At 36.0% G+C, this 24,671-nt stretch overlaps 1 protein-coding gene and 1 non-coding gene across 2 annotated transcripts; both read left to right on the top strand.

Moving 5' to 3' along the window:
• The first annotated feature begins 1,461 nt into the window (after nt 1-1,461).
• Nucleotides 1,462-11,785, top strand: LOC148844119 (prohibitin-1, mitochondrial). The gene is made up of 6 exons (XM_088956621.1): nt 1,462-1,843; nt 2,145-2,331; nt 9,052-9,168; nt 9,864-10,034; nt 11,036-11,248; nt 11,383-11,785. Exons 2-6 carry the CDS (start codon nt 2,155-2,157, stop codon nt 11,578-11,580), a joined length of 876 nt encoding a protein of 291 aa, XP_088812747.1. The 5' UTR covers nt 1,462-1,843; nt 2,145-2,154; the 3' UTR covers nt 11,581-11,785.
• LOC148844120 (small nucleolar RNA snoR134) lies at nt 5,389-5,530 on the top strand. The gene has a single exon (XR_016103989.1). It is a non-coding gene; the product is annotated as a small nucleolar RNA snoR134 (small nucleolar RNA).
• Nucleotides 11,786-24,671: the final 12,886 nt, after the last annotated feature.

The following is a 24,671-nucleotide window of genomic DNA, read 5'->3' as shown; positions in this document are numbered from 1 at the left end:
TGATGAACAAGGGACCTATCTAGAAACACAACCAGATTACCAAGGGCTTTATGGGTTTCTCTATTTTACAAGGATTTCTGTTACCAATGGCTCTGTGTAAGGAGCTTACTTACTTATGAGAAAAAGGGTTTCTGCAAACCCTTGCTCTTCACTAGATTGCTTTCTTCTCTAGCTGCTGTCCATACCTAGTTGCAGGTTGGTCACTTGCATTTAGTTAATTCGAGTTACAGAGCATCTACCCTTCTTTCCTTTCACAAACTTTTTCATTTCCTAGATTTGAAGCTTGAGTTGAGACTCAATATAGTCTAAGACATTGAGAAAAAGGGTGGTCTTCCGCATACCCATTAAATTAATTCATTCATTCGAGTAGATGGTAATTTAATTGAATAGGACACTACATGACCTTCCTTTCGTAAACCAAACCGTTCTTCGTATTCGATCCTCTGTCCAGACTTAATGGCCATGCCTGTTACTCTTAATGGCCATGGTGTTCCGTGGTCACTGCAATTCACACTACATTAGAGTGTGACAGAAAATTAATGGCAAGGTAGGTGTTAGACAATTATCAGGAAATTTAAAAGTACCACAAGACAATATCTAAATAGTAAGAGTACAGTTTGTCAAATTTATGAACAATAAGGATAATTTAAGAGATTTACCCTTCTTAAAATAATGGTGAAACTAGATCCCTTAAAATAGGTGCTTAGGCTAGCTTAGCCCCCAATTGAAATATTTGCATATATAGCATGGTTGAGTATAGGTTAGGGTTGTAAATGATAACCATTTATCCAATTTGAATTTGAATTCAATCCCATTAAGGGTGATCTGAATTCAATCCTTTTTATAATTGGATTGAATTATCTGATTCAATTGAAATATATATGCTCATATATACTTAAAATTTATATTGTATCTATCAATCAAGTTGGTTTAAGTTACATCTTTATTTGATTGTCATAGCTTCAAGGTCATACAAATTAGTTTCCATTCATTATGTTAATGAAATAAAATATTAAAGTCATTTTTAATTTATTTTATTAATATAGTATATAAATTTATGATATTTTAGTTAATTTGTTAATACTATTCAATAACCAAAATTCCAATTAGGGGTATTCAAACTCGGCTATCAAATGAATCAAATTGAATAAACCGATATACATTATATTTTATTAATAACAATATAACATATATATATATATATATTAATAAAAAATAATATCCTCACAAAAAACCAAACCAAATAGAATTGAGTCGATTCAATCTGGTTAATTAGAATGGGTAAACCGAGATATCAGTAAGATTCTCGGTTATACTGGTCGAATCATCCGATTTGAACTCACCGAATGAACACCCAACAACCAAAGTACCAATCTGATCTCAATTGGAATCTGATATAAAAGTCCAGTGGATAAAGATTCGAATTCAAATATAAATAAATAAATTTTGGATATATATTCTATTCGACCCGTTTTCATCCTTATATTCTTTGTTTTTTTCCAAATAATTTGCAGCTCTATATTAAGTGCATTGTACATGAGATTGGTCAGAGTAGAATGGGTTTAATATCTCATTATCTCCTCCTTCAATGAGATCAATCTTCATTTAAGCTCGGATTGAGTCCGGGTTAGGATTACTTAGGACCAGATCCGGGTTGTGAAAAATATACTGAACCCGACCCGTAGTTATACCTAAAAGGGTTATATGACCTAAAACAGGGAAAAGGGTTTTTGAGTGTTGCTCCTTTGGGTGATCGAGGGTTTTAGAGAGTTGGGGCCTGGTTGAGGAGCTGCAGCAGCAAAAGTAGAAGACCGGAGGTCAGAAGCTCTGCGAATTACTTCCGGTGCGTATCATTTTACTTGCTATTCCTCCTCTTCTCCTTCTTCTTCTTTTTCTTCTTCTTCTTCTTCTTCTTTCTGAGAGAAAACAAAATCTTCATTCCTTTCTCTATGATTGTTTAATAGAACGGGACTCCTTCATATTTCCCTTCTTTTTTCTGCAATCTCTTTCTCAATGAACAGATTTACAGATCATGGCCTGGGCAACTACAGGCGATTCCCTGTTGCCCAGGCTCACCTTATCCTATTGGCAGCTATGGATGTTCTAATATTGTTTGTTTGACATTCCATTTTCGGTTTTTGCAGTTTTTGCGAAATGAATTTCAACAACTTGAAGGTCCCCAAGGTTCCGGGAGGAGGTGCGGCTGCTGCTTTGTTTAAGGTTGGAGTTATCGGAGGCCTTGGTCTTTATGCAGCCTTTAATAGTCTTTACAATGTCGAGGGAGGTCATCGTGCGATTGTCTTCAATCGTCTAATTGGTGTCAAAGACAAGGTATATTTTCTTTTCATATTTGTCTCTGCAAATTGCTTTATGGGTATATGTACTTTCGCCAATGCATTTCCTCTGGTTTCCTGATTTCTAATTTCTTGGTCGGGTTAAATATTTTTGCTATTATACTTTTAGGCAGAGTATGATTGAAATCCTTGCTGTATTTGATTCTTTGTTCTTACACGAAGCAGGAAATAGCAACCCAAGACGGTCCTAGTAGTTCCTCATGCCACGATTTTTCCAAGTCAAATTTCAGCCCAATAGATATATAGCAAAAGACCCATCCATAGGTCCCTCAGTACATGAATTCTCTGGATCTGCCATTTTAGCATTCCTTGTGGAAGATATCCTTTGTTGCTGTGGGGCTTGGAACTCACTGTGACAGAGTGGATTTCCTTTTGTCAATAATATTTGCGTTTTCTTTGATCTATCTCCCTGTCATCTGCATACGTGTCTATAAAAACTTATGTCCGTTTCCAGCAGCTTTTAATCAGTGGCGTAGCATCTCCATGAAACTGCTATGCTTTTAATGTCCTATTAGGTAAGGCCCATTACTCAGTCCTGGTCCTGGCTATCCAAGGTCTTGGGAGGAGTAGAATGGATATGTTTTTGTTTTTTTGTTTTTTTTTTAACAAAAGGTGGTCACTCTCGGACTTGAGCTCATGTTCTCAAACATTTTAGTCTGAGTTTTACCCATTTTACCAAGCAATGGCCCCTTTTAAGATACTACTGGGTGTATGTAAAATGGTTTAGGCAACATTAGCCTTTTACATAATTTCTTTCCTAATAAACTATTAGATTTAATTTTTCTAGTCTAAGTTATGCTTTTTTTAATAGAAAAGTTAGGGAAAATCAAATCTATGATACCAGAAATACAGGGTACTGGAAGAGCTTTGAGCAATCAAAGCACCCCTGTGATTTTTGATGAACACCACCTCTTTCATGATACCTATTGATCGGCTGTAAGTTTTTCCGGTATCATAGTCAAACCCAGAAAAGTTATGCTCTTAATCTTTACCTTTTGAGTTTTTAAATATGAAGTAGTGTTTTATATTACCATCTGTCTCTCCTTGTGTGTATGTGTGTGTTAAACACCATGTTATCTTAGACAAGGAAAAAGGTGAGGCAAGCAACTTGTCATATGCTGTATTTTACTAGACCATAGAATACATAAATGATATGGTATATTGATATGCTATTCATTACTTTTTTTTTCTTATATTTTTTCCATGATACTTACTTGGATTCCAGCCTTCCAGGTGCTGTTTCTTTGCTTATTTGCTTGAGTTTGGTGTGTTGTAATACTTGCTTGGTTGGATTCACCATTCAATTGACTTGTTAAGGACCATTATCCAATTAAGATCCTTGCTATCAAAGGTCTTGGGTGGGGTGGTTGGATGATCATAACTTTATGACTTGTTAAGGCATTTTGTTACACAAAGTGACAGCATGCAGTCTTGAATTCATTTTTTTGAAGCTATTGAGTTAATTCTTTACTTATTTATTTGGACTCTTGCTATATGAAAATTCATGATTTTAAATGTCTTATTGTTTTTCTAAATGGATTAATGGAATTGATTATATCGTGTATAGGATGATGAAATTTGTGAGTAAAATTAAGTGATGGTGCCTTGTGAAACTAATGATGTAAAAGACACTGGTTTAAGAAAAACCAATGTATGAGGCTTACATTGAGAGAAGTTATACTTATAGCAAAGGAACTGCTTGTTGCCTTCAATTGGGTGCATGGAGTGGTAAACAGTATGGCTGATTCTTAAGCAAAAGAAGGGGTTAACAGGGATAAGCTATTCTCAGGGTAACCACAAGTGGTGTTTGAAAAGGAATATGCAAGGGTTTAGGTGGTTGAGACCTGTCTAAGTTGATGGGTAATATTCATAATCAATTAGGTTTACAATGTTACCAATAAAAAAAAGAAAAAAAAAGTATCAGGTTGACACCTTGAATCTCACTTTGAGATGGGGGTAAGGAAACCACCTCAGACCTGAACCTTGAGGCCCATGCCTGAATGTATATAGAACATTCATTTTCCTTGTATACCTCTTGTAAGTCTTCTGTGTGCTTCTAGATGTATGTATTTATGTACTTGTATCTATTCATAACATATTTAATGTGAATACACCAAAAAAGGAAGGGCCAATACATCCAAACAAGGAAGAAATTGCCAATGAGAGAAACCTTGATAATTGGATTTTCAAGGTGGGGATCACAAAGCTCCAATAGGGTGTCCGCAATTGTGCATCCTACAGGGCCCTCAGGGCCCTTTGGTATCATGTGACTGAAGTAGAGCTAAAAAAAATCCCATTTGTTTGGAAGCATTTCAAGATCTCCCAATTTGGGGGCTCCATGAGTGTTGTGGGTATTTTCCTTCCCTGAATTAATTTTTGGTGCAGATTTTTCCTTATAATGGGTGTGTTCTGGGTTAATTTAAGAGTTGGAGGAGAGTTATTTAGGTTGTATTTACTCTAGTAGTCAATACTCTAGTATCATGGGCTCCTGGTGCCTTTAAATTTTGGAGTTGAAGTTAAAGACTCTAGATTTAACTACTGAGAAAAAAAAAGGAATCAAGATTCAACTGTTAATTGTTTCAAGAACAAGAGTTGTTATTAGTTCATTTGGTTCCTAGATAAGTGGACTTGACAGTTGATAGTTTTACCATGTAGGATCAAAGAGTAAAGCTAGAACTCTTAGCCAACCATACCTGTATCTTCCTTGATCTTTAGAGTAACAATCAGTAAAATATTTTAAGTAATACATATCAGTCAGACCTGTTCAGCTTCTGTTGTGGATTGATTAGTTCCAACATACTGCTGTACCATCTTAGCCCCTTGGGATTTACACTTGGTCAGCTTTCGAAATTACCAATATATCATCCCACTACAGCCATACCTCATTTTTATAGAAACCCTAGTTTTTTCTCATAGTTAACCTACAATCCACTTAAGTCGATTAACATTAATTCAGTTCATCCAATAAAAGAGAACCTAGATTACATGCTAGCTTAAAGAAAAACTTACAAAGAAAGAACTCTACTCATTAACCCTGCACGGTGCACCCCAGGCTTCTCTGAAATCTTAGCTGATGATGAAAGCCCCATTGCATGTGCTAAAGTGAGCCATTTAGTGTTGCAGTTTAGCTCTGATTTCTTGACCGGCTAATCTGTGTCAAAGCAATGGCCACATCTCTAAATTCTGATCTGTTGCCTCTCTTCCTTAGCTCTTTCCTGATCTGAAAACACTCAGAAAGAGATCAATCATGGAGGCAAGGTGCCAACCAGCTGGTTGGTAAGGTCTCCCACTGGTCGTACTGGAGACATGGGATCGAGTCCCGCCTGCACCTGGGTTGGGGGATGGGCTACCCCCGTTGTGTAGCCCTTAAAGGTAATGTGGGGGTTTCACCCTTCCAATGGTTTTGTCTCGATTTTTTTTTGATAAGAAATACAGATTTTATTAAGAATCAATAAAAATATACACAATGAATGCTTCCCACAAAGAGGTGCAAGGTGAAGCCTCAAGACAACTCAAAGATCTTATAATTGAGCCCAAAATAGTTGATTCCTATTTGCCCCTTGTTAAGCCAGAGAATCTGCCATTCCATTTGCCAATCTCTTTCCCATTGAAAGCTGACTATTATATTTGTGGTTAGCCATTTGAATCTTCTCAAGGCCTCCCTATAGGACCAAGCCATTGTCTCTGGTTCTTTCAGCCACCCAATTGCCTGTTTCAAATCACCGTCAATTAACAAGTGTTCAAAGTTCAATTATTTAGCAATCTCTGCTCTTTGCAACACTGCTTGGACTTCTGCATTAACTGGGTCCCCTACTCCAATAGGACCAGAGAATAAGGCAACAATTTGATCCTCAGCTTTTCTGAAGACTCCCCTAATACTGGATGGCCCTGGATTGCCTAAACTACTACCAAGGTTCTAAATATTGATATAAGCCGATATGCCAGATGGGGCATATGGGTCGGTATAAGGTCTGTCTACCCCCTGTAACAGGTCAAATCCCAAAACCAAGCTTAAAGTAGCATATTGGTGATTCACCGATATGATATGTTATACGTACCAGTTGATACGGGATGATAGGTTGTGAGATGACTGTTAGAACTCTACTCATTAACCGAAAAGCTTAAAATGTTAGTATTTTAAAGAAACCTACTACGCAATTTTATAGAAAAAATGACTCCCATTAGTAATAAAAAAATCTTCTTTGATTTTCTATTAATCATTTTGTCTCAAACCTAACAAAACAAATCTTACTACTATGTGCAGTACCCCTTGTTTAAAGGGTCCTTACCCAATGTTAGTCCCAGCTGTCTGGGGTCTTGGGAGGGGTGGACTGTATATGGAGCTAACTTTTGGATTTTTTTTTTTTTTTTTTTTGCATAAATCGATTGCTCTCAGACTTGAACCCATGTATGAACTCTTTTTTTCTTTCTATGTATAGAACTTCTACCACTTGATGAAGTACATCATACTTGAAATTCCATAAAGCAAATTATATTGTGGTTAATGTCCTACCAGAAATTCTTTGCACTAGCAATCAGAGAACAAAAGTAGAAATCTATTCCTAATTTACATGGTTCCTTTAAGAGTTAAAATGCAAATCAAGTCACTAAATGATCAAATGACAACTTGTACCTGATTTTTAGAAAAAACAATAAGATTTTTGAATAACTTCACTTGCCTCTGGTTCAATGTGAAGCACATGTCGATACAGAGTTAAGAACCCTAATATTTAGTTTTATATACACTGCTATCAAACTAAAATAGGTTGCACACATAGCTTCAATGTTAATTGCATGGGGGGTTCTTTGTTGTAAAGGGTCTTTATCCTAACAATTTCTTGTTGTACTCTAATTTTCTTTTAATCTTAATAAAATTTCTTGAGTTGCTGATTAAAAAAAAAGGTTACATACACTAAAATGCTCGTATCTGTACTCATAATCTAATTTGTCAAGTAGTTAATAGGCCTCCAAAACACATAGATAGTTGCCTAGTCAATGCATAGGCAATATTTTAACTGTGCTGGTTGATTGTTTATTTTAATTCCACATGATGTATGTCAAAGAAATTCTGCTTGGAATTCTCTTGTTGTACTTTGCATTCTGCCTGGTAGTTATCATGTAGAAATGTTCAGTGTGTGTTTGGGTTCAGCCATTTAGGGTTAGCTTTAGGGGATGGTGGTATATGCAGTTTTAAGCCATTTAGGCTGCATTTGGAACTGGTGTAAAATGTCATTGGTGTAAAAGTACATCAAACCATATAAAAATTGACCATTTGAGTTTTGAAAAGCATGATGAGAAAAGCGAAGTTTTACATCAATTTTATTGATGTAGTATTTACATCGATAATTGATGTAAAACTCTACTTTAGATGTAAAACTCCACTCCATACACTGACAAAACCGAACTGGCGTAAATATTTACGTCGATCTTGATTTACATTGCTTCCAAACACAGCAGGGTTAGCTTATGGGTTGATGGTATATAAAGTTTGAAGTATATGACTTCATTTTCGAATAAGTTAAATGGTTTCTATTGTTCTCCATGTGCTGATTGTGGTTTTCATAGAACCCATTGGTCATACCATACAGAGCTCTCTTTCTTGATCTTAGGCTTGGTATTTTTTGGCATTATACAAGTATGCATGCCATTTATTGTTCACCAGATAGTTTTTGAGCATATGAATGTTAAAACAAATGGCAACCAGTTCTTTCCTTAAAAGGATATATATTTTTTTATTCTTTTGTAGTTTCTGTTTTTTAAATTAAGAAGATATTTGGTGTGGGGATGATAAATTGTCTCCAAAAATATGATGGTAAATTGATTCTTTACCAGATGGAGTGTGTTTATACTTTTGTGTGGTATCCTGGTTTTAGAAGACCTCTCTTAGAGATATGAGTGTGTTTAGCTGCCATCATAATTGGAATTTCTAGATGTGAGGTGGTGGAAAGAATGTGTGGATGGGAAGTTCTTGGTCAGATCACTCTGTGGTGTGCCCTTCTGTGAAGAAACCAGTTGGAGGAAACAAGCAACCAGCCATCCGGGGCAACCCAATTCCACCTAGGCCGGAAACCTTTTCTTGGCTTGTGGTTTTGGATTCATACTTTGAATCATTTGAAGGCTAGTGGTTTTCACTTTCCAAATATGTCTGTAATGTGCAGAAGCAGAAATCAAGGGGATGGAGTTGAGCATTTATTCACTTTTCATATGGGATTTCTTCTTTGAAATGTTAATAACTGGTTGGATGTTTTCCTTTTTTCTGGAGATTGCGGTGAAACCTCCTCACCCTTGTAATTGAGGATGTTGATGCCAAACTGTTGTTTTCATTAGGTTTACAATAATGGGTCGTGTGTTGGATTTTTCCTGTTATTTTCTTTTTCGATTTTAACTGGTTGGATGTTTTCCATTTTTTTGAAGATTGTGGTGAAACCTCCGCACCCTTGTAATTGATTTGATATTTTTTATGAAATTTAATCTTTCTATCATTTTTCCCGTCCTGTTATCTGTTCTGTTCATGTGTGGAGATGGAATTTCAAAGAACATTAAAAGATGGGCTAGACATATTATAACAAAATCATGAAAAATAAAGTATGCTGCATGTATTCTTCATCCTAGATATCTAATATCATTCCCCTTGTGAGAGCTGTTAAATCCTTTAGTGTATTTTATTTCTCAGCCTACTGACTTGGTGTATTTGCAGGTTTATCCGGAAGGAACACATTTGATGATCCCATGGTTTGACAGACCAGTCATTTATGATGTTCGTGCACGACCACATCTTGTTGAGAGTACTTCAGGAAGCCGTGACCTCCAAATGGTAACATATTCCATATATTTTTTCATACATCCTCTATTCTTCAAGGAAAGCCACAGAAACTACAATTCCAAAGGAATTTATATTTTTTATGTATTGAGAATTTGTTATTTGAGAAGCAATATGACGAGTTTTATTTTAAGAAAAAGTAGAACGAGGGTAGAGCAATGAAAAAATCCCCTGCAGTTCAATATTGGAAAAGAAAATGAAAAAAAAAATCAATCTTACAGTAAGCATATTTTGATGTTTCTAATCAGTCAGTCTTGCCAGGCCACTTTAGGCAAACTCAGCAGCTAAACTGTTAGCTGATCTAGGAGTCTAATTAAGTCTTTGTCATCAACAAATCATAGTGGACTATTGCATTCCGTCAAGATCAATGTAACCCCCAAAGGATTTTGTTAATTTCTTTTTGTAATTAAATGTGGCAGCCTGGTCTTTGGGGTTGTTGCTGGGTCTCGTCACGGTCTTTGCAACCTTTTCTTTTTCTTAATAATTTTTTTATTTATTTAAAAAATGTACTGCAAAGGCTATTTTCCCCATCTGGATCTATTTTTCTATTTCACATGCATTTGGTTCTGTGATGGATTCGAGTTTGTTTTATGTCCTATATGACATGGGCTTTTGCTGTGTGTTTGACTTGTTGTTTTTATGTTATTGCAATATTACACTAATTGGTGCAATATGGTTTTATTTTGCAGGTCAAAATTGGTCTTCGAGTTCTTACAAGACCTGTCCCAGACCAATTACCTACAGTATACCGAACCCTGGGTGAGAATTATAATGAGAGAGTCCTACCTTCTATTATCCATGAGACTCTGAAAGCTGTGGTTGCACAGTACAATGCCAGCCAACTGATCACACAAAGAGAGGTAGGCTGACGTTTATCTTGTATACTAAATTGCCACCGATACAATATGGTGGTGCTCCCCCCCACTCTCTTTCAAGGACCTCACCTCAACAGTTTTTTTTTCTTCACTCATCAAAATTATAGTTTCATGACCATCTGATGACAGTCCTTTCCTGTATATTCTGGCTGATTACTCGCAGTTTTTAAGATAATTCTGATAACTTTTTCTTTTGATGATTAAGGAGAAGCTTTATTGAAAACAAAGAGAGTCTAGGAGTCTAAATACAGTGGATTGGGGAAAGAAACAGAATCTAGACAACTGCAATTTCTTTATAAAGATGAAACTTGGGACAACTTTTTTACGTGTTACCATGACTGTTTTTAATACTTGGATAATTGGGGTTATTTGACAAGGAATTTATGGGTCGTATTTGTTATGAATGTTTGTATCATCTGCATATGGAAGGACAGTTAGGAAAAGGTTAAAACCTAAAGGTGTTTCTTATTTGTGAAAAGCCTAACCAACTTTTCTCCACCATCCTAGGTCTTGTACCTGGTTTGTAGATACTGATTCTGAAGGTAGATTGCTATTTTTATTAATTTATTTATATTTATCGATGCATGGTGGCAGGCATTCACAGTCAAGGGGTATTGCAGTGAACATGGAATTTGCTGCGGAACTGGTGTGTGAACCCAATAATCAATCATGGCTGGGTTTGCACACTTTTGTTTGCAGCAAATCTTTGGTTCGTTGCAATAGGTTTCAGCCCACAATGTACTAGGATGCTACAATACCTGCCCACTATCTATGATGGGTCCTATCATGTCTGTAGTGGGTTGAAGCACTTCTTAATGCTTTCTAGAGATACAATCTTTATTTTTTTTTTTTGGAGGGGGTGTACTGTCTACCGTGTGATAAGAAACTCCACTCCACTTTGGCGTTATTCTCATCATAAAGCCTGGTTGTGTGTTTCCTCTTAATTTTGTAAAATTTCTTGTTACTGAAAAGAAATGTTGTTTTAGGCTGTCAGTAGAGAAATACGGAAAATATTGACAGACCGTGCAGCCAATTTCAATATTGCATTGGATGATGTGTCCATTACAAGCCTAACATTTGGGAAGGAGTTTACAGCTGCAATTGAAGCTAAACAGATTGCGGCTCAAGAAGCAGAACGAGCCAAATACGTTGTTGAGAAAGCAGAACAAGACAAGAGGAGTGCTGTCATTAGAGCACAGGTAAGGAAGTGCTCAATAGTCAATACTGTGACTACTGACTAGGATAATGATCTTGAATTCTTGATCACCATCCCCACAAAACACATTCATGGCTGCTAATGCTCACTTTATATTCTGTTTTTTTGGATCTCTAGGGTGAAGCCAAAAGTGCCCAGCTGATAGGTCAAGCTATTGCAGACAATCCAGCATTCATCACATTGAGGAAAATTGAAGCTGCAAGAGAAATAGCACAGACAATTTCCAACTCAGCCAACAGGGTATTTTTGAACTCTGATGACCTGTTGCTGAACCTTCAGGAGATGAATTTGGAGAGCACACCTGGAAAGAAATAGGCAAAAAGAGGTTAATTTTGTCTCATCCTAGTTATTTTTTCCCCGAGTGTCAAAACCTTGGTCTCTTAGACAAAGTGATATTTATTCAATTCGGTGTCTGAAAATGCGGGTTACAAGTGAAACAGGAGAAGTTGGTGTAAAACGAAAATAAGTCGACTTTTTGAACTCTTCATGAATGTTTACCTAGCGATGCAATTCCTTCCAAGGTCTTTTCTATACAATCCCTTAGTTTTGGACTTTTATATCTGATAATACTTGAGTTATTCTATAGTTGTAGCCTTTTTTCTTCTTTAGCAGAGTTCTGGCCGAGTTCTTGTGGCTGAGGCTGATTTATTGCTAGGTTAATATTTTCGGTTGCCAAATCCGATCCGATTATTTGAAATTAGTTGCCAATCCGATCCGATTATTTGAAATTAGTTGCCGATCCGATCCGGTTATTGGAACATTACATCCAAATCTGATCCGAAATGCGATGGGATTTGAAGGCCTCCGATTTGAATTCGAATTTGAGTGGGACTCGACCAGATTCGGATTTAATCCAACTCTATTTTAAATTTAAAAAATATAAAGTTAATTATATTTCAATTTTTATATTTTATAAATTAATATAAATTAAAAATATATATTTTATAATTTTAAATTAAAAAATATGAATTCATATGTAATATAATTTGTAAAATATGTATATTTTTATAATTTTAAATATAACTGTATAAAATTTATATATTAAAGTCAATAAACATTATATAGTATAATCAGATTTTGATTTTGGTGGGATCGGACCTTGAATTTTGGATAACATTGGCAGGCCTTATCTCAGATACACAAGATAAACCAACACAGCGAGCGGCAAGCATCGATTCTGCATTGGTTTCGAATTCAAGATCATAGGTCCACTCCCTGGTCTAGTCAAATCATAAAAATGACATTCAAAAGAGACAATGCAGTTAGCTCGAATCAAGTCATGCAAATTCAGTGGGTGGCAGTCTGGCAGTTAGCCAGGAGAATCTAAATTAAGAGTAAACTGGGAAAATTATGTAGGCAATGGATTTATAGTCGCTTTTGATATGAGAAATGGATTGCACTTCAAATCTTGAAAAGAGGTTCTTGCAATCTATATTAGAATGAAACAGTCAATAAGCCGTGGATAATCTGCTGACTCAGATAACAGGAGATGCATGGTTTTCTATGGATTAAACCTTGTTCTCACGAATCTCACCATCATTTAGATCTGTTACCACCAAGGTTCAAACTATTGATTCAGCTTTTTAAAAGTTATTACATGATTTATTTATTTTTTTCAACTTCAGTTCAGAGGAGTCAGTTTTAAGTCCCGGTTACCCTTTGAACTATGGTTTGACCTGATACAATCCCTATAGGGGTGTATTGAAAATCCATCGGCACGACACGTATCAACTGATACAAGCCGATATATTTCGATACTTTGAACCTTATGTAAAAGTTTTGATGGATTGAAATGGTTAGTATGCAATTTTTACCTATTGAGAGTATCGATAAACGCAATATGCATAGATATGGTGGAAAAAGCAAAGATATGTGAATGTGAACCATCAGGATATTATAAAGAAAGGCCGGGGGGATGATAGAAGAATTAAAATATGGCTACCTTAAATGATAATTAATAATTTATTTGTTTTTTTTATTTTTTTGGTTGCTATAATATTAATAGGAAAAGTTGATAAAATGACTTTTTTTTTTTTTTTTTTTTTTTTTCTATAAAACAGGAGGGGCTACTTAAAACCGGGGGTGGGAGGTGGGGGTAGCATGTCCCTAGAAATTACTAGCACAAATATAAGCCAACGACCAAGGAAGATCTTGGAGTTTGAGATTCATAAAACCTGGACTACACAAATGAACTTCGTGAACTAACTGGTCAGCAATTTGATTGTCCTTATGGTATACATGTCTATAAGCAAGATTCAAGGTATCGACATGTATCGGTCAATACGTATCGTTCTAGGACCCCTCCAATACGCCCCTATAGTGGGTGTATCAAGGTCTGACTGGTTCAGGGGGTGGAGGAGCCCTAAACTGTCCTCCTGAACCGGTTATAAAAAAAAGAAAAAAAAAGGTATCGATTTGTCCGATACACCCATATCGATATTTTGAACCTTATGTATAAGTAATATCCTTTTCAAAATGGTTCTTCAGCTCCTAGAAGTCTTAAATGATGTTCTTTAGTTTCCACGGAGGATCCATTGCTTTCTGCAGTGCAGACAAGAGTGGCCCCTGAAATTTAACACCAGGTTGTACGCTTCCCAAGCAGCCGAAGCTTCAGCCATGTTTATTGTTGATTGCCGTAGATATAAAGCTTCAATATCAATAACCTTTCCAAGGTGGTTCTTAGCAATAGCTACCACCCAACAATTATCACCACTGATGCAAGAAACATCAAAATTTATTTTAATAATATCACCTTTAGGGGAAAGGATATCAATTATCCTTGAAAAGTTTTTTGTTTCTACTCTTCCATAGAAACCACAAAATATACAATGTCTCCATTCTGTTATCACACCCAAAGTCCTTATTCATAGAAAGTATTTTCCACCACTTATTTATCGATGGGTCAGTCTCATCAGCGCCCTCTCTATATTGAGCTTAACTGTCATCCAAATTTGTTTTGCACAGCTGCAAAACTTGAAAATGTGGATAGAGTCTTCTTCTTCACCACATCGATTGCAAGATCAACCAACATTTGCTCCTCTGTTCCTTAAAAATGTCTTTGATGGAAGACTATTATTCAGAAGGAGAATAATAAAGACTTTTAAGTTTTAGAGAACAAAAAAGATTTCAAACTTTGGAATTCCACTTAAAATTTTCCATAGATCTTTGGATCAAATTGACCTTCGCATGATACATTGGTTTCATGGTGAATTTATCATTCACATTCAGGGGGCATTTTTTTTTCTGGATTTTGAGAGGGGGGAATGTTGGTCAATGGGATTTTGATTCCCATTGACCAAAAGTCCCATGTTCTTTTTTTAGATTTATGTGGGGACTAGGGAAAGTTTATTTTCCTACGTATCACTTACCTGGTAAATGATATCCATCTCCTAGATGGGTAATAATTTTTCCACCTTGGGGGAAAGTTGCCAATACTTGAAAGCGACAAAAATGCCCTTTGAAATAATGAATTTTTATGGATAAAATAGTTATTGCCTTATTTACATGGGAAATAAAAGAACATGGATAAATGCATTTACCTGAATAAATCTTTCCTGGAAAACAATTACCTGGATAAGTGCATTTACCCGAGTAAGTAACTTACCTAAATGTGAATGGAGCCTAAGTATTAATATCAACTTATCATTTTTTTCCTCCTCCAAGGGGATGAGATGGCCTTCATCCTATGCCACACATGACTTGGAACCAAATCATAGATTTTATCTTCTCTCCAAACTTTCCTTTCTTGATCAACAACTTCACTAACAAGAAGATTATTGTTCTCAATTCTTTCGTGATTAACTTCATCTGCAAGATGCATGTCTCCAACCCGTTAATGGTGCCAAAATTAATATATTTTCCATCTCCCACCATCCAATCAGAACCCAACTTGAGGCTCTCTCTACTTAGTAAAATTGCCCTGTACACCCATGATATTCCTTTCCCAGTTCTTACATTCCAGAAGTTATCATTTTTCAAATATTTGTTTGACAAACCTTAATCCGTAAAAGATTTGTGCTTGATAAAACCGCTTAAAAAGTTTTATAGCACATACCATTTTATCTAAATACAGTATTAATTATATCTTAGTTGAAGAGTTTTTCTTCCATTTGGTGATTTGTATTCGAGTCTTTGCAGTTGTATCTATCTATATTTAATTTTCTTAGCAGCATTTCAAAATTGAAATAGAAAAATATGCATCAGTTTGCACCAATAAATACTGATTTGTAATGGTTGAGTATAGATTTGTAACAGTCAAATATGGCTTTGTAATCATTATTGAGTATGATTTTGCGATGGTTTGTAATGGTTAAATATATATTTCAACAATTGAGTGTTAATAGTGACAGTTTGTAGCAGTTGAGTATAGCTTTTCAACTATATATCTACTGTAATTGAGTTTCAGTTTTTACCAGCTTAAGTAACAATTGATATGGAGATACTACGGGGCCTTGGTGGATATGGTTGATTTTTTTTTTTAATCAAAAACCTCATTTTCCTATCATGCCACAGTTTGTCAAAAATAGGGGTGAGAAAAAAAACCGAAAAATCAAACCAATCAAAACCGAACCGAAAATTTGATTAATCAAGTCGGTCAGTTTGGTTTCGGTCAATCAAAATAGAAAACTGGCAGTTAACCAAATTGACCGGCATATATATATTTATATATATTTTATGTATATTTATATATTATATATATTTTATATTTTCTATACATTACAAATTGATAAATATGCATTATATATATATATATATTTATAACATATTATTTATTATTTAAAATATAATATTATGTATATATATATTTCTAGTATTTTATTATATATTTATATATTTTTATACAATAAATATTGTAAATAAAAAACCAAAAAACCAATAAATCGAATCAGTCAACCGATTAACCAATTGGCTTCGGTTACTAGTTTTCCAAAAACCGGTAACCCCGGTTCGGTTTCAAAAATTAGCCCACACCCCTAGTCAAAAAGGCAAAAAATTATGTTTGGTGGCTATATAGGTGATTACCAAAAAAATTGGACAAAATCCGAAACTGCGACTGGAACTTGCAATTATGAGAAGCAAGTAACGCCCAATCTTGTGTGAACAAAAATTTACTCATGCTCAATCAACGATTAGGATGTGAATGGCTGAAAGAAATATTCTCGCTTGTAGAATTGATAGAAACCTTTTGTATCACAGGAATATAAAAATTGAAATTTCCTCGATTGATGTGGTACGAAGTTGTAGCAATTTCGGTGCTTTCTTGATCTTAGTGCAGCCCGTTTCCTCTCCTTTTTCAAAAGCAACAGAAGTGATCAGAGACGAACTGAAGTAGTGGTCAAAAAGGGGGAGCAGAATGGGAGAAAGACCACCCAAACAAGAAAGCCCCCATCCCCTTTTATAGTGAAAAGTCCATCCAATTCAGATCTGAATCAAGCATTTAATTTGGGGTGGGGGGACCCACAAGATTATCTTTAAATAGCTGTTGGCAAGATTTACTCCACCAATTTTAATGTAATCCAATCAAGATTGATTGGAGAAACTTGCTGAAATGGCTAATTAGAAAGAGTTTGACCCCCAAGATTTTAGTAGTTCGATCAAGCAATCCCTCTTCATATCTATGGTTAGCCATCTTACCCTTTTTATAGATTTTCATTTAAGTTTGATTGTCATTTAATTGGGTCCCATTAAATTCACAATTCGTGATACATCTCTGGTCTCCATATTAGATTTATCTCTCAACACTTGGGATCAAGCGCCACTTGGCAAAGGGATTGGGCCCATGCATCATTTAGTGCATTGACCAATCATGACTTCCTTAATTGGTTGACCAATTATGCCTTAGTTTCCTTTTAAATGAGATTCCATATATCCTAATTTAAGATTCGGCTCATTTATGGTCGGATGATAGATTTGAATCAAAAAGAAATTATTTTCTTTACATCAAAGGAATTTTCTATTAGGCCCGCCAATGTTTTCTTGGACTAACTGGGCTAATACTTTGGGTCCTATCAAAAAGCCTTTCATCTTTACTGGGCCTGGCATGCCCTCATTTGATTTTACTAGCTGTTGGGCTGAGGCGTCAACCCATTCAATCCTTGTCATTCTCTCCTCTTAATGGGCTCAAATCCTTTTTCATTTAATCTTATATCACTTCTTGGGCCCAACGATAAGATAAATAGATAATTCCTGCAACACTCAACTATTTGTTATTTGCCTCATTTGCATCTTATCTACGGTGAATTGGCTTGAGTCTTACTACATTCCTGCTTTTTCTGTACATGAATTAAAGTAAGAATGGCAATAAGTTCTAGGCAGGGCCATATTCTTCATCCCTAACCCCAATTTTAAAACAAATTCATGTCCCTGAATCTTATTCCATCTTGCGGATAAAACTATCCTCTATTCCATATCCCCCGATATCTTAATGGGGATCCGAATTCCTGAAATTTTCTAATTGAAAGTTTTTCTTGAAAAATAGAATTACCTGCTTCAGTTCTCAATGGGGTCGGAGAGGCTGAGTACGATGGAGAAATTGTTATCTCTAAATAAGAATCACATCACAAATAGTGGTGCATATGGGTGCAACTGAATTGAACCAAACCAAACTTTGGCGTGTAGCAATACATGATATTTCTTCAACTTGCTATAATTTCCAAATTCAAAATCATGATTGTTGCCATGGTTTTTAAAACTGGACCGGATCGGAAAAACCGGGAATCGGTCAGGTAATTGGTTCCGTTTTTTTCTAAAATTGGATTTTTCTCAAAAACCGTTGATTTTGATCAGCAAACCACTGACCCAGGCAATTAACTGTTCGAAAGATTTTGACCATTTTTTTTATTTTTTTTTTATCAAAACGGACTGACTGTTTTATTTAAATAGTCAGACTGTTCAACCCAGGAACCGGACCCCTGACCGGTTCATTCTCCAGGGCGGTTTTAAAACCTTGATTGTTGCTACTATAGCATGCTCAATTGCTCCTTGTTTTCTTTTTTTTTTTCTTGATCATCATATAATAAGTTCATACACAACATCTCACGTCCTTTGCTCTATCAGCCTCTATGGATGTTAATGGATTGGGTCAAGTGGTAAACCTGCACTGAGCGGACCGCATTGGGTTAGGGTCGGTTAGTGTTAATGCGATTTTGGGTTAAATTTGGGTTTAGGTGAACTCTGTGTTGGGTCGGTTGGCTATGACAAACTCAAGCTGTTGACATCCTACATTGCACCATGATTACTTGTTTATTACCAATGCCTTCTCAAAAGTTCAGATAAACATCTAGAACATGGTGGGTCTCAGTCTCATGTTGGAAGCATGTTGGAATGTATTTTTGTTGGAATGTATTGGCTCCCATAATTGTGACTTTGACATGCAACTCTCCAAAGTAATTGGGCTTTAGACCTGAGCTTAGATCAAGTTTGAGGTCTCAGTTGCTCAATCAACTAACTTTGAAATTTGACATATACACATATATACATACACAACTTAATTAGTGCTTAAGGATCCAACTTGGACAGTGCAATTATACAAAATATATATATATATATATATATGGACTGCCTAAGTTAGATAAACCTATGCAAATCTTGTATTAATTTTCCCATCTTTTCCTTCCTTTTCCTACATTTTCTTTCAAACCAAATATGACCTAAGTGTTAGAGGATGATTTTGTCGCAACAAATCTTTTTGATCAGCAGTAGGGACTAGGGATGGCTAAAATTAAAGTTTCTGTCTTTGCTTTGTTGTTTGTTTTTGCTTTTCTTTTCTTTTCTGTCCTTATTTTAGCGTCAGTTGTTTGTGTTGTGTGGTGTCTAATAGAAGATAAAAGAAAAGGACAAATTACGACAGGAATGTAAGCTATACGATATATTATTTCTTTCTTGTATATATATTGTAATTCATTTCACACCAGTGGCTTTAACAAAAAAAAAATAATAATAATACATCAGAAATCTCCAAAATAGTATTGGGATTCACCTGCATGCCCATTTTAACTTCAGCTAAGCATTACATGAGCATTTCCGGAGTGCAGTAATTTTTACAACCATAAATGGTTAAAAAATAGAGTAATATGTAGTATGAATAGGAAATTTTCCCTGTTCTGTGAGTATTAAAAAATTATGAAATAAAAATAAGTACAACATGAGAAAATTTACTTCAACATATAAAAACATATTTGTTGGCGTTTGTGTTTGTATGTGATTTGCCACCAAACCTCATAGACTTTCATATTCCTTTACCAACAAACTTTTTTTTTTTTTTAACCCCAGAAGAAAACTGGTGGATGGGGGACCACCTAAACTTGAATTAATCAAAGGCCAAAAGGCACATCAAATTACATGAAAGAGGGAATTAATAAGCACCTCTAGTCACCAAACGCAGATGGATAAAGATAAAACAAGAGAAGAGAGTTTATCTTTCTCACAGTGTAAGCTAGGTTCCAAGGATAGGAAGAAGTACCATTCATTATGTCTATGAGAGATTTATTATGTGCCTTGGACCGTTGGGGGGGTTTGGGAATTGAGACCTCTCACAACAAAATAAGTTCGCTTCGGTTAGTTTGTATCACAGTGCAAGTAAGTTCGGTTCGGTTTTGTTTTTTGAAAAAATCAGATTTCAGTTTTCGTTGAGATTTTACCGAACAAAAAACTGAATTAGTGTTTATTTAATGAAGTATATTAAATATTTAATGTGATCTATTTAATATTTTATGCTAATTAATTATTATATTTTCCAATGATCAATTTGGCCATTTCCCATTGGGCTTTAATTGTGTGTGAATAACTTTTAATTAAAACCTTGACTAATCAATAATTAGTCATTATTTATTCATTGTTTTTGAAAAATGCCCAATTCGCCAATTCCCCATTGGCATAGGGCTTTTGGAATATCTTTTAATTAATAATAGCTAATTAATTAAAACCATTGGGTTTTGGGGCATTCTAACTTTTAATTGATAATAATAGTCAATTAACTAAAACCACTTGGTCTTTGGGCCATTTTAACTTTTAAATAATATCACCTTTTAATTATAAATTATTTATTAATTGTTGATCAATATTTGTCATTTATGTGGGATTAGGGCTGGAGAAAATGGTCAAATCAAATAGTTAGTTAGGTTTGATTTGGTACCGAACCGACCAATTGTACACCCATACTGCACATCTTACCATGTATCTAGGGAGTCCAGACCTCCTTCCCACTAGAACTCTGCCCATGTCTATCCACATAACATCACAGCTACACATGGGGAACATCTTATCCTCCTACATGGTATTATGCATGGGGAGATGTTCCAAATACTCGGAGGTAGTGTGTTGTGGGTAGAGTTCTTGTGGGCAGGAGATCTGGAGTTGTATCTGGGACCCATCATAAGGCTAGGACCCACAATGTCTGGGATGAGTGAACACATATCAAGTTGCAATGTCTTGGTACATACGTACAGTCTTTTGCTGTGAGCAGATCGGGACTCATTTTGGAGGGGGGGGGGGTTGCTACTTTAAGGGGTCTTGGCAACATGGTTGCTTTTGTTTTAAAAAACAACAAACAACTGCCGCATCAGCAAAGGAGGGTGTTCTTGCTTTAAGGGGAATGCGGATTCGGTCCTCACACCGTTCTTACAGCCCTTTTTAGCCCTGTATTGAGAACATCTCTCCATGAAGGTGTTCCCAATACAAGACTGAAAAGGGTGTGAGAATGTTATAAGCACAATTTTATGAGCACCAAATCCGGGGTATTGATGAATTGCTTTTATTTTCAAAAACAAAACCAACCATGTTGTCAACACTCCCTAATTGTCCTACATGACACCTAATTACACCCATGCAGTTGAAACTATTAATACACCTTCGTAAGTGTCTGTATGTGCCAAAACATCTCACTTTCTTGATTCTAATGTCATGATTTAAGTTAAAACATTATGACCTAAAAACCAGGGTGTCAAACACCATGAAAAGCATTCTATAAACAACATACGAGATGCCTTCAAAATTTGGTGGCAAGTTTTGTGGACATCTTCTTGTCCCTTCTCTAGCGTTTAGATTTAGTTGTTTGGAAATTTTTATTGGCATTTTCCGTATCATATAATAATCGTGAGTGTATAACAGCATCCTTTAGCAGAAAAGGAGAACAAGGGACAACATTCATCAATTTTAATAAATTCTAGCAACACCATTACTTAAACCAAGGTTTTAAAAACCAGATTGGACATGGAACTGTTATGGACACCAGTTCCAACGTCAAACAGTTTGACTGTCTGGTTCAAACAGATAGCCCATTCTGACTTGAAAAATAAAAAAATAAAAAATGACCAAAACTGTTATCCATATTGATGGGTTGCTGGTTCAACCACTAGAGTCAGTGGGTCATCGACCAAATCAATGGGTTTTGACCCAATAGTACTTTTAGGGTGAAGCAAAACTGATTACCTGATCGGTTCCTATATTAACCGGCCCAACCATCCGGTTTGGTCTGGTTTTCAAAACCATGATTTAAATACATTTGCAAAGAACATTGATACCAAACACCCAAATAAAATTTATGCCATCTCTCATGTAAACATTTGTAGAAAAACCAACTTGATCAGTTTTACAATAATATTGTTATTTGATAACTAATCAAATTGAGAGAAGGAGAGAGATGAGGAGAGTGCTAAGAGAAGGAAATAAATGGAGAGAGAGAGAGAGTAATTAGATTAGATTTTTGGATGGTGGCCTGAACTTGAAGCCAAAGCAAATATGGACATTATATAATTGATCAAAAATATGAGAATTTGCTTTATATATGTAGATATTCTCCAAAATTACAAGAAAACAAATGGGATGAAAAGTAGAAGACTAGAAAATCACTTGGGCTCAGTTTGGGAAAAGTGCAATTACAAATATGTACAGTGGGAATTAGGAGTGAGCATGGGTCAGTTCAGTTCAGTTCCATGGCAGAACCTAAGATCTACACTATAGGGGGTGTTGCTACTTCAATAAATACATTTAAACTTCATAATTCTTCTAATAAATCCCTATAGCTTCTTTGGTAGTAAAGTTTCAAAACAACGTTTTCATTGTGTCTGTGTTTTGTTCCTCAGGAATTGAAAAACAAGAGAAACATTACCAAATGCATAAGTTGTTTGGCATTAAACTATTTCAACTTGTCATTTTTCATATTTTAGCTTTCAGGCATTTTAAAGTCATTTGGTTTTTAGTTGTAGAGACTCAATGCTTCACCAATAACCATGAAAATTTTATCCGAATTCTTTATATGAATCATAGTTATGAACATCCTAATTAAAGAGTAGACCAATTAATGAGACCGTTTAACATGTTTCTTACCACTTGGGCATGAAATATCAAAATTACTATAACCATCAAGTGCAGGTGATGTCAAAAGGGTTAAGCCTATTCAATATTTACTTATGGTTTGAAGGAAAAGGTAGGGAAAAGAATGGAAAGGTAGGGAAATCTATACAAGTTTTGTAAATGTTTCCTTACCTTTAATTTCCCTTCCTTTCCCTACTTTTTCCTTCAAACCAAACACAGTTAAAGAAAAAAAAAAAAGAAATAACCCTTGCATGATTTCCTTGGCTTACTAGTGAGGGTAGAATTCCCTTTGCAAGTCTGTTGTGGCCAAGGTAACCTTGTCTCCCATTATAAAGCAAATACTTTCACTTTATTTTTCTACATGGATGTTAAAGCCACTAGCAAAATTTATGGTGTATGAATTGCAACGTGAAACAAAAGACATGAATGCAACTCTAATCATTTCCCTTCAATTCTTGATCCTCCTCTAGTGGAGATCGAGTTGAAAACTCCAATGTTGAAGTGGGCAGATTTGGACAACAATGTTTTGGAACCACCATCCAGGCAACCTGTTTTGTTTTACCCCAAGTTTGGTCCCTAGCCAAAAACCGTTGAATTGTTGACCCAGATGGTCAAACCGTCAACCCATTCAATGGTTTTGATCGTTTTTTTATTTTAATTATTGTTTTTTTTAATTCTTTTGTCAAAACAGGCCATCCATTCAAATCGAACGATCGAACCATCGACCTAAAAACTGGTGGCCAGAATGATTCCAATTCTGGGTCATTTTTTAAAATATTGTTTAGCAATGTTTTTTTTTTTAAGATGAGGACATTGAGAAATCTTTATCACCTCTATGTTTTTATTTGGTGGGCAGGTGCGTCCATGGATGCCCTCCGAGAGTTCTTCATAGGAACCTTTCATCTTCAAATAACACTGGAGGAGAACACCTTGGATTCTTGCCACATTCTTATTTGATTTGAATCAAAGGAAGAGTTTTCGTGGGTATGACATAGAGAGGTTTTTGTGATCAAATCTTTTCTTTTTCATCTATGGACATGGAAACTATGGATGGAGGTTGGTTGGGAACCTTCTATGATTTTGATCTGGTTTTCCCTTCCCCAACTCCCTGTGAACTTGTATAATGGTCAATTTGTACAATTTATTAGGCAAGTCATTGAAAGAATACTAAAGGTTGATTAGGCAGCCAGGCGCTTAACGTGAACAACTGTGGCTAGGGTTTGGAGGTAGATTTATTGAAGCAAAACCCTAAATAGGGTTTGGGTTAGACTGGGTCAGAGGTCCCGAGGTGCTTTACCCAGCCCGGTGTGGGCACTCCGATGCTTAAGTTAGTGAAGAGTGTTGTAGCAAGCTGCTTTGCTTGTAAGTATGAGAGTATGTGAGCTAAATCTTGCATATCTTATGAGGCTGGAGGTGATACACTTATATAGGTGAGCTATCGTAGGCCTTATAAAACATAGCCGAGATCTTCGGCCTGCATAACCAGGAGTTCATTTCACACCCGAAGATGGCTTCGTGTGATCTAATAAGGCTTATCGAGTCCATCTGATCCAGGTGGGATAAGGATAAGGCTCACTAACGTGCAGTGTGATCCCAGAGAGATTGGAGACCGCTAACTAGCTTCTAGAAGAGGGCTACATGGAACCTCGACAAGTCGGGACACCACAAGTTGCACGGACCTCAATCTTAGCTCAGGTGTCTAAGGTGCCCAAGCTGACCTACCCTACTGAGGTGTTTAGAATTGCTAAGTTGTCATCTAATCAATAGGTCACTTCACGTGTCTGTATACTAACGGATTGGGCCAAATTACACCACATCAATTGCCCCCTACTCCCATACCTGAGGCACTCAACTTGGGGTGGGAGTTCATGGTCTAGGCGAATTTGGCCCAGTCTTTGGTTTGGCCTAGGTCCGACCTATGGGCTAAATCTGATTGACCAGACTGGCTCAACCTTAGGGCAAGATTGCGCCTCAAGAACACACGAACATCATGCGGACTATAAACTCCGTGGACGTCAAAAACACGCCCAACCAAGTTCAGCCTCGAAATTCGAGTGATCGCCCTCCTAGGAGTCATTGGATCTGATAATAAC

This window comes from Nelumbo lutea, chromosome 8, assembly GCF_056320005.1.
Source record: "Nelumbo lutea isolate HS-2025 chromosome 8, American lotus-T2T, whole genome shotgun sequence".
NCBI classification, from domain to species: Eukaryota; Viridiplantae; Streptophyta; class Magnoliopsida; order Proteales; family Nelumbonaceae; genus Nelumbo; species Nelumbo lutea.
Note: the sequence above shows the minus strand (reverse complement) of the source record. Positions and strands in the feature narration are given on the sequence as shown.